The following is a 15,099-nucleotide window of genomic DNA, read 5'->3' on the forward strand; positions in this document are numbered from 1 at the left end:
AATTCTGTTGTGTGGAGACTTTGATTTCCACTGCAAACTTTGCAATGTTTTTGGTTCTAATGATGACTTTTTAGGTATTGCATTAGATCAGGATATGTTTTGGATCCATTAGTTGCCTCATAATGGTTAACCGTGTTGTGTGAAATGTTACTGGGTCCAAACAACAAGCACCAGTAAATAATAACATTTTTGTGAACTGTTGCAGATGTTCATCGGTGATGGAGCCAAGCTTGTTCGAGATGCTTTTCAGCTGGCCAAGGAGAAAGCCCTCTGCATCATATTTTATTGATGAAATTGATGCTATTGGAACAAAGTGTTTTTCATCTATCTTCTAGCGCACGAAGCGAATGCCTGGAGGACAAGACTACCAGGCATTGAAAAACATTTTCTTTGGTGCATCACATGCAAAAAAAATAGGATAGATGGGGTGGCATTTGAATGACCTATTTTATATTTATTTCACGAATCCAATCTTGGATGATACACTTATTTCATATTTATACATGTTTTATACTTTTATTATTCTGTTGAATCCAATGTTTTGCAATATAAAAATTTTGTTGCCCGTAGCAACGCACGGGCACGATCCTAGTAACCTATAAGATAAATAAAATATTGTGAATTGAAAAATGATCCGAGCGTTGGGTAAAATATGAAATGTCTTTCCTTAGGATATATTTTTAATATGGTCATTAATATTCCTCCATTTTATATAAAAATAGTTTTTTTTAAACACATGCGGCATAGTTTCATAAAAAGATGAAAAAAAAATCACACAACTCCACCTGGAAGATCGACGAGCTTTGGGCTGGACATTGAGTCGTTCACGCCGGCGCGCTTTGTGGCTTCGGCCCATTCGGAGAGGCCCACGGCCCACTTTGAAGACGAGCATGAGGTTCCTCTACATTAAACCCCTCCCCTCCCCTCCCCTCTCCGCCGCCATTCTGGTCCGGCACAGGTGGAGCAGCACATCGGCACTTCCCCTCCCGGACCGGGCTACTCAGCTTCGCCGCTTGTACGTCTTCTGCACCTTCATCCTGTTTGATCGAAAGCCTTCGCCTTTGGTTTCGTTTAATCTGTCTTCTCCGTGATTTTTGTTACGCATTAGTGATGCCCTCTATTGCTTTTGAAGGCTGGAGCAGGCTCCTGGTTAGGTCGGTCGCACAGGAGGGGCTGCGCAATCCATCCATTTGGGATTTGGGAGTGGGATCTCTTTGCTACGTTCTGTCCTGCTGGAGGTACTCTTTCTTCATTCCTCATATCTTCTAGATCTAGCGAAGGCGTAGCTAATGCTTCTGTCGATCTGAATACTTCTGTTACTAAGTCCCCCCCTTTCCAGCCCCCTGTATTAGGTCAGGTCAGATCGAACTTGGAGTTGGACGTCCGATCAACCATGGGCCTCTCGCGGCGGTTTCTGGACCTGATCGTGGTAAACCGCGAGCATGCCACCAGATCGCTGCGCCGCATCGATCTGAAGCGCCTGGAACTCTTTTATCCAACGCCGCCGCCACCACCACCAGCACCAACCCGGCGGCCAACAACGACGATGGAGAGCATCCTGCATCCCGACCCGAACATTAACTCGATCGTGCAGTTCGGAGCCCACAGCTTGATGGAGATCCTGCTTCCCGACCCGATCTTGAAGTTCGGAGCCCACAGCTTGAGAGGTGCAGGCGGGCCGTGCGACTTAGCCTGTTACCCATTTGGGCAACGGAAGGTGCTCACCACGGACCAGGCCGGGCGCAACTTGCTCTACGACGCCAGCTCGCGCGACGTGGTGGTCATGCCCGAGTTCCGCAAGCCTAAGTTTCCTGGTTGCTTCTCGCTCTTCGTCCCTAGCGGAGGTGGTGCCGGAAGCCTATACCTCATGGTGAGGTGTCTCCGAGAGGTAAAGACGTTTGATTTCGAGGTCTTGTTCTACGGCAATGGCAGGAAGACCTCGCACTGCAAGCTCCTTCCGCGGCCGCCCTTCGTCCTTGAGCCCATCCATCGGGATGAATACCCCGAGATTCGTTCCTATGCTGTCGTCGGTGGTGGCTCTCACATCTGCGTATCCGTCGACGGCAGAGGCACCTACACCCTGGACACGGTGAGCCACACGTGGGACAAGGTCGGCAACTGGATGCTGCCCTTCCATGGCAAGGTCGAGTACGTACCCGAGTTCAAGCTCTGGTTCGGCCTCTCCAGCGATGGCCGGCACTTGGCTGCTGCTGACCTCTCCACCATGGACGCCCACTCCCCGCCACAGGTAGCTGCTGGCCACAGCTGGGAGGAGTTCCAGCGTCCGGTGGAATGGGCAGAACGAGGACTAGATATAGATCAAGTGGGTGTTCAACTAGTCAACCTGGGCTCAGGCAGGTTTTGTATCGCAAGGTTCTTCATGAACTCGCTGGAGAGCGAAGACTGTCGTCTACTTTGCCATCTTGACCGGTGTGGAGATGGACATGGGTGTCCGCCCCAGTGGTAAAGTGGTACTCGACATGATCCCTCACAAGGCCATGTTTCATCTCAGGTCGACTGTGGACGGAGGTTACATCGAGCAATTGTTCTGAATAACTCAACTTTATCACCATGTGCCGTCTGAATGATTTTGTTGGGATTGAAAAGTGAGGCAACTCAGGATCCTGTACTACTTTGTAATTTCAAAACCTGCACATCAGGTCTCTGCGTTGTTATTTCTTAGTAACCGTGTAGCTCATATTGTCTACTGCAATGCAATGGTACTTAAATCGAGGCAGTTTGTTTGCTTGCCATGTTAGATTATTATATTCTCCCTTCCGTTTTCAAAAGGAAGACTTTTGGACGGGATTCCACATAGGGTGTATATTTTCTGCCATAATCTCTGTCCGATTGGTTTATGTCCCTATATTCCTGAAGCGCGCAGTGCCTTACCCCATGACGCCGAGGACGAGCAATGAGCTGAACGACACGGCAAGGCGAGGAGGCCAGCCAGGACCTGAACAAGATGCAACCGATTAAATGGATTACCCATCGGTTTCGCACTCCATCGGTGTGGATATTCAGTGAGGTGGACAGACAACTTGTACACTGGATTATTAAATATATCTGCAAATTATATATATATATATATATATATATATATATATGTGATTGCTGTATACTATTGTGTTGATTCTTGATATAGCAGATCTGAACATGATTACAATATTTTTTTACAACTATTTAGGCCAGGGATCATCAGGTAGCATACTCACATTCAATCTAGCTAGCATCATGTTCAAATTATAGCATCAGGGCAGCGACATAGATACATATACACTTTTAGACCATATTGCCACTAAATAGAACGTCGTCCTTCAGCAAGGGAATCAATCTTAACTGAAGGCGTGATTGCCTTGAGTAGGAGAATCTTCGAGTCCTTGCTTGGCGGTACGGCAGCGCGAGCAACAGAAGGGGGTTGGTTGGGCATGCGCCCAGAGTCGGATCCGCGCGACGACGACTCTAGGAAACGGGCCCTACAACGCACCTCCGCGACGAGATCGTCTGAGAGCACGAGCTCCACTACACATATGAGATCACAAAGCTACTTTCAGGGAGTGAGACAAGACCAAAAGAACTAAAGAATTCACTCGTTGGCAAGAGTTTTACAAAGAAAGAGATAAAAACCTATTATCCATTATGCATATAACGGATTAATGGTACATCTAAATCGATAATCCTGTAGCCTCCTGTAGCAGCAGCCATTGTCGTCATGAAAAATGAAATCACGAGTATCATCATCAGAACAAAGTAGTCAAAGCCCTATCAGCAATAAATGACCTGCAATTTGGCACACCCAGCACATCAGAGCATGGTAAGAAAATCGACATAGAAAATAGATGCAAGCCAAAAAAAGGGGGGAAAAACAGAAATATGGCTTACAATAATCTGCAAAGAACCATTGAGGCAGTAGCCATTTACCAAGGAAATGTTAAATGATATTTCTTCATGCACAATGAATTACTGGTCCGTAAGACACTCCTGTGTCTTTCTTCCAACCACATGTGCGAAGGGAAAAAAAATCAGAATGCCAGTAGCAAAGGTATTACACAAATAATAGCTGCAGTCCACACATGTACAAGAACATGATGGTTGAATCTCAAGGTCGCTCCCAGATTAGAAAAAAAAAATCCAAAATTGGAGTAAAATGGTGACCATGGGTGTTGTCTCATTCGATATACATCAATTTCCAAGAAACCAAAAGTTATTTGCAATGGGATCATTTCAAAAAAATTCTATCTATTAGATTATACTCATTTAAGCCTTTATGGTATGGTATACAAGGAACCATTGTCAAGACTACGTAATTTAATGCATGATAGGACATAGAGCTACAAACTAATAGTTCTGACGAGCAGATATTTGTAGGACCATCTCTTCCCTGAGCAGCAAAAAGCACAACATATGGTTTAAAAATTTATTATGCCAAAATTACCGAAACAAAAAACCCAATTCTTGAGGACTTCCACAAGGCAAATCCAGTGGCGAGTTGGGGCATGCTAACACACAGCATACCTTCCACCATGAGTTGTGGAAAGTACGTTGTGTGTTAGCATACATTTCATCTGCTCCAACCATTAGCCTCCATTATTTCAGTATAATAACCCTGAGTTAGGGCATGCTAATTGCTAACATAACATGCTTTCCACAAGTATGATGTGTGTTAGCATACATCTCACCATGAGAAGAGATTTCTAGTTATGTCTAGGGTTATTAATTGTGAAAAATGAAATTACGCCACTACAAAATAACAAATGGTGAAAGAACTGCTCCATTTCAAGAACTGCTCCATTTCCTTCAGTACTCTACGGCTTATACGTAATCAACATGGCAACCATAAGACAATATTCACTTATAGCCAAACTCTTTAGTTCATCTGGCAGTACGATTGACCTCACTCCTTTGTATTTAATAGTTGCACTGATCAACTCATTAGAGTTATGGAGCCTCTACTGAACTTTGTGGCATACATCTCATCTGAATGCACTCTTATTAAAGAATCAAAGTATTGGGACACCAAAACAAATTATGAACTTCATAAAAAAAAATATGAACCAAATTCAAGGAGGTGTTAGAACACTGCAATAATCTTGTTCTCGTTGTGAAATCCTGGATGTGGTAGTAGAGGCGGAACTGGAATTATAACAATCCAATCTATAAAGTTGGATGAGAGAAGTCAGAAATCCATTAAAAAACGATTTCCTCGCAGTGAAAAACCTGCAACTCACCTGCCAAACGTTGAGATCCAGCTTGTCGTTGTGCTCCTCCCTGCTAGATCTCTCAGAGTTGAGGACAACTCGCCAAAGATTAACGCCACCCCTTCAACTGCATGACACATCCACGACGCCTAAATCGGCATCTGAAGACAGGCAAGCCACCGCTTCTCATCGCGAGTGGGGAGTCTGACTGCCTGGGGCCGCCGGGATCCGAGATAATGGCACCTCCAAAAGGTAATATTGGAAGAAGCACATAAAAACATTAGAAACAGGATAACTTTCCGATCTTAAGTAAATAAACATGTCATGTAGGTGTACACAATCACTATCTAGAAGGCCAAGGGTTTAACTCATATGAAATTACTCTTCCAACGGTATTTTAGTGAAAGTGTTGGGTTAGGTATGACAAATCATGCAATGAAGTTCAGTTTATAATATTATATGAAATGTCATTCAGATCCTTGAACTTGCATATTGAATCATTTGCATATGCATATCGTGTAGAAGTTAATATCACCGACGGAACCTACGAGCTCCACCCCACGCAAGAAGAGGAACCAGCAGCTGATCTGCATCACGTGGAAGTCGAGCTCGAGCAAGAGCAAACCGAAGATCTGCTAACATTTTCTGAACATGAAGGCAAGCCTCGGAGCATGTTTCCTGTTTTCTAAACTTATGCAATTATATTGATGCTTATGCTTGTGCATTTACGTTTCTAGGAGTTGATTGAAACCATAGATGCATGAACTTAGTAACCTCTTGATCTGAACACTAGTATGATAAGTCGAGTAGATGCAATGCTTAAATAGGATACGGTAAAAGTCGAGTGATTGCCTGTCACTCGTGAGCTATAGGAGTTGATTGATTTACTTATGTTGCAACCATAAGGACGATGGACGGGGTTGGGCTTATGTTCGGTACTCGGTGGTTTGCCCCGTCTATCTTCTTAAAATTGGACTAAGGTCGAAAAGTGTTGGTATTCATGATCAAGTATTTGAAAATACTAATCTCATACCTAGTATAGTATGGGGAAACCTAGTACATGATTGAACAGGGACGTGGTCGGTACGGCACAGATCAGGATTGTGGAGCCTTGTACCAAGGAAAGGGGACCCGACACGTATCTAGGGATCGATAGGGATGGCTGACAAGTGAAGTGACCCTTCATGGTGCGCGGATGTCGTGGGATTAGGTTCGTCATGCATGGTTAATAAACTTGAATCAATTCGTCTACCTCTCACAATTTGGGACTGCTTGATCGCTATGCTGCATTGAGTAAAGATGGAACACAATGATGATATTAATCTTGATGCTTGTCATTAAATTGTTTGGAAACAATGCTTGCTTGCTAATTTATACTGGTTAATAAATTTAGAACTTGTGGCTGAAATATTAAAAGTAAGGACCAATCGTAGTCGCTTTTGGCAAAAACAAACCCTCAGCCAAAGAGCCTACATGTCTAGGAGTCACTGAAGTAGTGCTCACCTGTCGATTAAGTCTTGCTAAGTATTAGTTGCTCAGCCTTACTTGTGGCATAACTTTTCAGGTAATGTCGATGTTTCTAAAGTGGCTGCTAGCCTCACTTGGCCTACTCAGCTCCCTCCGAGGTCGGTCGAGTGGGATCCCTCCTCGAATGGCGAGGACAAGGGTCATTGATGTCATGGTTAGCTTCATCATGATATCGTGTATCGACGTTTAGCTTCCACCTATTTTACTTCTTCGTTGTTTGAAACCTTGCAAACTATGTTTGAATTTTGCAAAACTCTGGTGCATTAAAAGTTGAACTATATTAATGTGATTAGAATGTTGTAATCTCTGAAACCTTTTACCCTCGTGTGAGCAATGCTTTCTCGATCCTGAGTTAAGTGGTTTATCGGATGAAATCTGATGGACGACTAAGTTGACTTGTTTAAGGTGCAGGATCGCATGTTAAGCGACTTAAGTGCATCTTGGCCAGGTTAATGTAGGCGGTTCTGCCACAGCTTTGAGAGTGGTGAATTTGGGCATATTGCGGCAAATTGTCCAAACAAGAAGAACAAGAGCAAGAAAAGTGATGATAACAAAAAGAGGAAATTCTATAAGAAGAAAAAGAATGGCCAAGCCTACTATGTTGAGTGGGATTCCGATGCTAGCTCCGACTCGGATGATGATGATGATGAGAAGCCCTCAAAGGGAATTGCCGGCATCGCCATCAAGGAAGCTCCATCACTCTTCTCTTCACCTTTTTGTCTTATGGCAAAATGAGAAGCAAAGGTATCACTAGATGATAATGATAATGATAATGATGATGATAGTAAGGTTACCTATGTGATCTTGTCAACATGCTAAATGAAACTGATGACTACATGCGCAAAGAGAAGAAAAAGTTTAAGGACTTGAAGTTGAAATACTTATCACTTCAAGGATCCTATGAGGAGCTAAAGACTTCTCATGAGAATCTAAAGGAAACTCATCAGAAGCTTGAGGAAGCTCAAAACTCTCTCCTTGCGCATGAAGCCAAAGGAAAATTGAACATGGATGTTGCTTGTAATATGCCTATTGTTAAATCTTGCATGCCTAGTTCATCTAACACTCAATGTAGCTCAAGTAATATATCTTGTATGAGTGATAGCTCTTCATGTGATTCTTCTCTTATCATAGAAAATGAGATGCTAAAGAAGGAAGTAAATTGCTTGGTTAAAGACTTAAAAAATGTTATGATAGTAGAGCCCAATTCAAACATATATGGTCAAGCTAAAAACTCACTTTAAATCGTGAAGGTCTTGGCTATATTCATAAGAAAGGTAAAAATGCATTTGTTCCTAAGAAAACCACTTTTGTTAAGAATGAAGGCAAATATTGTGAAAAATGCAAAAGTGGTGGTCATATTGTGAATGAATGTAGAAAGAAGCAAGCCGTATCTCTTGATCCTAGCTTTGTTCTTAAGAAAAATGCTAAAGGAAATATTGTTGCAAAATATGTTGGGTTACCTACATTTGGTGCTAAAAAGAATGACATTTGGGTGCCAAAGGTCTTGGTCACAAACATCCAAGGACCCAAACAAGTTTGGGTACCTAAAAGAACTTAACTCTCTTTTGTAGGTGGATTACAAGGCCGGAGGAAGACATTGGGTAGCTGATAGTGGTTGTTCTCAACATATGGCCGGCGAAGCAAAAATATTTTCCTCTATTGATGATGAAGCACCTGGATATAATAATATTACATTTGGTGATAATGGCAAGGGTGAAGTGAAAGGTTTGGGTAAAATTACTATCTCCAATGATCACTCCCTCTCCAATGTTCTATTGGTCAATTCACTCAAGTTCAATTTGTTATCGGTTGCTCAACTTTGTGATCTTGGTTACAAATGCACTTTCACTAGTGATGGTTTTGAGGTTACTAGTATGGATGGGAAAGTTTGCAGATTCAAAGGTTTTAGGCATGAGAGTGTGTATCTTGTGGATTTCTCTTTTAGCCATGCTAATTTGACAACTTGCTTATTCTCAAAATCATCTATGGGTTGGTTATGGCATAGAAGGCTAGCTCATGTTGGAATGAAATGATTAAATAGGTTATTGAAACATGATCTAGTTGAAGGCTTGAAATATGTGAAATTTGAATAGGACAAATTGTGTAGTGCTTGTCAAGCCGGAAAACAAGTGGCTAACTCTCGTCCATCTAAAAGCATTATGTCAACCACTAGACCGTTGGAATTATTGCATATGGATTTATTTGGTCCAACTACATATAGAAGCATTGGTGAAAATTGTTATTGTCTTGTGATTGTTGATGACTATTCAAGATATACATGGGTATTCTTTCTTCATGACAAGGCCAATACTTGTGATATCTTTAAGAAGTTTGTGACACGGGCCGAAAATGAATTTGATCTCAAATTGAAGAAAGAAGTGACAATGGTAGTGAATTCAACAACACAAGAGTTGGGGAATTTTGTGACGAAAAGGGCATCAAATATGAATTCTCAACCATGTATACACCGAAACAAAATGGTCTAGTTGAGAGGAAAAATAGAACTTTGATTGACATCGCAAGATCAATGCTCTCGGAATATAATGTTTCGGATTCATTTTGGGCTGAAGCAATCAACACCGCTTGTCATGCATCAAATCGGCTCTATTGTCATAGATTCTTCAACAAGACACCCTATGAGCTTCTTATTGGAAGGAAACCAAATATTTCCAATTTTCAGGTTTTTGGTTGCAAATGCTATATTCTAAGAAAAGGTACCCGGCTATCCAAATTTCAAAGCAAATGTGATAAAGGATTTCTTCTTGGATATTCATCTTGTAGCAAGGCTTATAGAGTATACAACAAATCAAAATGTTTTGTTGAGGAAGCCTATGATGTTAAGTTTGATGAAACAAATGGCTCTCAAGATGAAAAAGAGAACTTGGATGACGTGAGAAATGAAGGCTTGAGCAAGGCAATGAAAACTATGTCTATTGGGGATATCAAGCCTAGAGAAGAAGATGAGGATGATGGTCCATCAATTTCTACTAGAGTGAACCCATCTAACTCTACTAAAAATGATCAAGATCAACAAAATGATGAAACAAGAAATGATGATATTCCTCAAGACAATGAGTAATTGGCCTCCACTACTCCTCCTTCTACATCAACCCACGAGCCGGTTGTTCAACAAAGAATTCATCATCATGTTGCCAAAGATCACCCCATTGACCAAATTATGGGTGAAATTAGTAAGGGTGTTCAAACTCGATCTCGTGTTGCTTCCTTTTGTGAACATTACTCTTTTGAATCTTCTCTTGAACCTAACCATGTAGATGAAGCACTTCAAGATCCGGATTGGGTGAATGCTATGCATGAAGAATTGAATAATTTCACTCGAAATCAAGTTTGGGAATTGGTTGAGAGGCCCAAGACCTATAATGTTATTGGTACAAAATGGGTCTTTCGCAACAAGCAAAATGAAGATGGTATTGTTGTGAGAAACAAAGCAAGATTAGTTGCTCAAGGCTACACTCAAGTCGAAGATTTCGATTTTAGTGAAACTTTTGCTCTCGTTGCTAGACTAGAAGCTATAAGAATTTTGTTAGCTTATGCATGCTCACATGATATAAAACTTTACCAAATGGATGTTAAAAGTGATTTCTTAAATGGTAAAATTAGTGAACTAGTATATGTTGAACAACCTCCCGGTTTTGAGGATCCTAAGAAGCCAAATCATGTGTATAAGCTCTCTAAAGCTCTCTATGGTCTAAAGCAAGCATCCCGTGCTTGGTATGAGAGACTTAGAGACTTTCTCATTTCTAAGGGCTTCAAAATTGTAACGCCCATAAAAATTACCAATTTAAAACACTCGTTAAAAATGCATTCCAAAATTTTTCCGACCATTCAGCTCCAGAAAAATCCTTTCCTTCCCGTCGGACCTGCCGTTCCGGCCCCCGACGTCGTCAACCCTCTTTTTCCGTTCCCCGTATTTTTCGCCGCGTGCCCATCAGATCCATCACACGTGCCGGTCAAATCCCGCAACTCTAGCCGTTTCCCCTTTTCCTTCTCTCCTTTTCTTTCCTTTTTTCCTTTTCTTTTTTTTCCTCTCTTCGTGTCTCTTTCTTGTTTCTTCCTTCTTCCTCTCTTTCCTTCTCTTTCCCCTGGTCCTCTGCCTCTGGTGCCTCCCTCCTGGCCGCCTGCCGCCGGAAGGCACGCACACGCGCTTGGCCTGGCCGCGCCGCGCCCCGCGCCCGCGCGCGCGCCTGCCTGCCCCGCCCCACGCCACGCGCGCCTGCCCACCCCACGCGCTCGCCGCCCGCCTGAGCCCGCACTCGGTCAACCGCGCCGCACTACGCCGCTCGCTCCGCGCCAAGCCGCCGTCCCGTCGCCGCCCTGTGCGCCGGCCCGTCCGCCGGTCACCGCACGCCGCCCCCTCCCAGCGCGCCTCTCCACGCCGATCGCTGCCCCTGTGCCCCTCGTCGATCGAGCCGCGCGTCCCCACCATGCCTCCCACGAGCTTAGCCACTCCGGCACGCCACCGGCCGAAAGTCCGGCTGCCGTCATCGCCTCCACCGGCCACCAAGCTCCTCCCACCGCCTATAAAAGGGGGGGCTGAGCCCTGCGCCTCCACACCACCACCAGCGCCCCCTCCTCTTCCTACCGTGCGCCGCCGCCCCAAGCGCCACCGCTAGTGCCCCCACCGCCACCACTTCCAGGAGCACCGCTCCAAGCCATGGTTGGATATTGTTTTTTTTAACACAACCTATTGGCCTGTTTTATAAAATGCATATTGTTTTATCTCAAGACATGGTTGGATAGCCACCCCTTGATTGTTATGATTATTCCTTGTTGTCCTATATTTATCTCTAAATATGAGTTGCTCTGTTTAGATCATAAATACTGCTAGAATTCTTAGGAACTCGTTACTCAAATTCAATCATGACTACACTTGTTTATTCAGAAAATAAATGTGTGACTGTGTTCAACTGAGAATATGGGTTTTCGGGTGTAAAGAGACGGGATGCATAGATGAGATGGATGGGTGTTTCTTGTGTGAAATGCCAGAATGTTGGGCTCTTACCTTAGTGGTTGAGCAAGGTTGGGAGATATCCATCTTGTCATGTTTAAGGACCGAGTTGATGTGTCATGTTGCCTAATTCAACCATCGTGCAACTACTCGACCGTTGTATGGGCAACGGCTTAGCATAAATCCCACTAGCTAAACTGCTAGACTTCAGGTGTGCTGGTGAGCAACGGGAGCCCATGGAAAAGGAGTAAGCTCTTGGTGACTTAGGTCCCAGTTCCGGCCTCATGGATGGGTCGTTAACCCCTTGGGTGCTTCTGTGTTGACTAGTCAATTTTGGCTAAGGTGGGTAAAGGCTTTGTTAGGATCCGCACCGTCAGTAAGGTGATCGTGCTGCGGTACCCTACTTGTGGAAAAGTGTACAACCTCTGCAGAGTTAAAACCTATCCGGGTAGCTATATCCACGGCATTGGACGAGTTACGGATTGGTCACATAACTAGCATTTGGAGATGGTTGGTTTTTATGGCGTGTGTTGGACTTTGGAAGTGTCCGGCAGTTGTGCCGTGCGCTACGGCGGATGGGGAGTTCGGTAGTGATAAAACTTGGATCCTTCATGTAGGATCAACCCCACTCAATGTTTCGGTTACTAAATAAAACACTTTGCGAAAACTCTTTGAAAATCTAGCTTTACTGCAATTGAACCTTAACCTTATCCTTGTTATATCCTGTGCATATTCTTGCTGTATCCCCCTCTGTGGATGGGGTTGGACTTGTTGAGTACCTTTATAATCACCCCTGTTTTGTTGCTTCAGAGGAAGATCCAGACTACGTCGCCGAGGATCTCGAGTAGGAGGTTGCGTTTGCACCCAACGCTGCCTGCGGTGTTGGCCCTTTTGCAGGATGCTTCCGATGACGCATAGTTCCGATTGCAGGCTGGAGTTCGACTGGACTGCAACTTGGATTTGCATTGTTATCGCTTTAGTTTTACTTTGGGTGTGGCTTGCCCGCCCGCTCCTTCGGGAGCTGTATGATTTCTGAACTATCTGTTGAATAAATATGTTATCAGTCTCCTGGGACTGATAATTGGATCACATTTAGTCTCTACTTATGTGGGGATGCTTCAGGTGGTATCAGAGCCGTCGTTGGCGTAGGACGTAACCATTAGGACCGGAAAAGCCTTTTTGACCAAAATAAATGATTTACAAAATTTATTGCTTCCTCTACTCAATTGCAAAACTGATTTACACCGCGATTCTTTCCAGATGGCCGAAGAAGGATGGGTCAATAGCCATTTCCTAAAGGAGCCCGGTTTTCCCAGGTTGTTGTTCGCCTGCATGGACCGCCTCGGGATTTATGAGCGCCCGGAGTACTCTAGCCGGGAGTATGAAGACCGTGGAACTCTCCGGTGTAAGATGACCATCTATGTAGGCAGGAGCAGTCGCTTCCCCGATATTCAGCCTTGGAACGTGTCTGCCACTGGTTTCTGGCGGAAAGACACTTACCAGGTGGCAGCTCAGAAAGCCCTGCGCTACCTGTGCTAGATTTATGAGAGGCACATCGGCCGCACACCGATGAGGTTTTACCCGCCTGTTAAGAAGAACCACTTGGTTTGGCTGGCCCGGGTGAGGACTTTGGAAGGACGTGGACAGCGTGAGGACGACCCCACCGTGCTCCACATGGCTGCCTACCTCCTCACTTTGGATGAGCTCTATGATGAGCAGACCGCCCATCTGAAGCAGCGATCCGTAGAGCCGAGGACGCAGAAGTGATGGTGAGGAGACTCCAAGTAAGATTGGCAGCAGCTGAGGCACGAGCCGCGGCCGCCCAAAGCAATGAGACCGTCGCCATTGAGGCCCTCAAGGAGGCCGAGGATCGGCACGCTCGGGCATTGAAGGAGGTCCACCACTTGAACCGCGCGAGAAGGAAGATGCGGGTTGTGGAGGACGACGAGGCCCCAGTCTTGGATGGAATCCCTGTTGCCTAGGGGTCCGGAAAGCAGAAGAGCCCTGATGCACCACCAGCACCACCGCCTTCGGAAAGGGACTCTGAGGTGGCTAACGGAGAAGCATCAGAGCCCCCTCCCGCAGGTGGGACCCTAAAATATGAGGTGCTGGCCCTCCTTATTCCGCCAGAAGACCACTCCGTGCAGGGTGAAGATTCGTCCCGCGAGTAGAGTGCCCCACCTAGAGTTGTACCCCAGAAGCTGTCCCGAGTCTAGACTTGTACCCTAGTTGTGTTGTTGTACCGGCCGTGTAGTGCGTGTTTTGGCCTCACCCCAAGTGTTGTAACCGTCCTGGCAAAATCATAAAATCATTTGTGCTTGTTGTCTGTTAGTCTGTGTGCTTGTCGACAGGAGGTGGATTCTGTCTCTTTGAAAATCCAAATTTAATTAACTAAACATCACTTTAATATCCAAATCCAAGTCTCATGAAAGTTCACTCAATCTGCAGATGCCTCCCAAGTGTGCTACCAGGACCTCCCCGAGTCAAGCACGTGCCACTCCTAGTGCAGAAAGATAGCTAGAAAGGTAGGAACCACCACTAGCAGTGCACCATGAGGAGCAAGAAGTGAATGAGCCCGAGGGCAGGGGAGAAAGTCAAGTGGGAGCACAGCAGCCACCGCCCCCACCAGTCATTGATCTGGTACAAGTAATGAATAACCAGACCCTTCTGCTGGAAGCCTTGGCCAATGTCATCACCCACCAAAGGCCCCGCGGACAGGGCATGAATGAGAAGCTGACAGACTTTCTCCGGACCAAGCCACCCACTTTTGGCGGGTCCATCAACCCTCTGGACGCAGATGACTGGCTGCGGGTCATCCAGAGGAAGCTAGAGCCGTTTGGCTGTGAGAGCAGGGACAAGGTTCTCCTGGCTGCTCATCAACTCACTGGGACTGCTCTAGCTTGGTGGGAGAACTACTGCACTACCACCCAATATGCCTCCACTATCATCTGGGATGAGTTTGTGACTGAATTCCCCCGCTATCACATCCCTGCGGCCACTATGATCGCAAGGCGGATGAGTTTCGTGAACTGCGCCAAGGCAACAAGTTCGTGGAAGAATACACCTATCAGTTCATGGAGTTGGCCTGCTATGCTCCAGAAGAAATAGACAAGGATGAGAAGAAGCAAGACATGTTCAAGAAGGGTTTGAGCGCAGAGCTGAGGACCCTGCTTACTCCTCAGATCTACCCTGATTTCAACACTCTGATGAACATGGCCATCCTGACCGAGAGGGCCAAAGCAAATGAAAGGAGGGACAACAAGCGCCGGTTCTTGGACAGCAAGGCCCACCAGTAGGACAGGTTCCAGAAACCAAGGAGCTTTGGTCACCACATGCCCAGGTCCCAAGCTCCCATGCAGTACCGGACCCAGTCTCAAGCCTCCGGTTTCCATCAGCCCAATGCCC

At 45.2% G+C, this 15,099-nt stretch overlaps 1 protein-coding gene across 1 annotated transcript; it reads left to right on the plus strand.

Moving 5' to 3' along the window:
* Positions 1–943: 943 nt before the first annotated feature.
* On the plus strand, positions 944–2,682 carry LOC101767261. The gene is made up of 3 exons (XM_004956566.2): positions 944–1,015; positions 1,133–1,238; positions 1,340–2,682. Exon 3 carries the CDS (start codon positions 1,394–1,396, stop codon positions 2,465–2,467), a length of 1,074 nt encoding a protein of 357 aa, XP_004956623.1. The 5' UTR covers positions 944–1,015; positions 1,133–1,238; positions 1,340–1,393; the 3' UTR covers positions 2,468–2,682.
* The last annotated feature ends 12,417 nt before the right edge of the window (positions 2,683–15,099 follow it).

This window comes from Setaria italica, chromosome II (genome assembly GCF_000263155.2).
Source record: "Setaria italica strain Yugu1 chromosome II, Setaria_italica_v2.0, whole genome shotgun sequence".
In the NCBI taxonomy this organism is placed as follows: Eukaryota; Viridiplantae; Streptophyta; class Magnoliopsida; order Poales; family Poaceae; genus Setaria; species Setaria italica.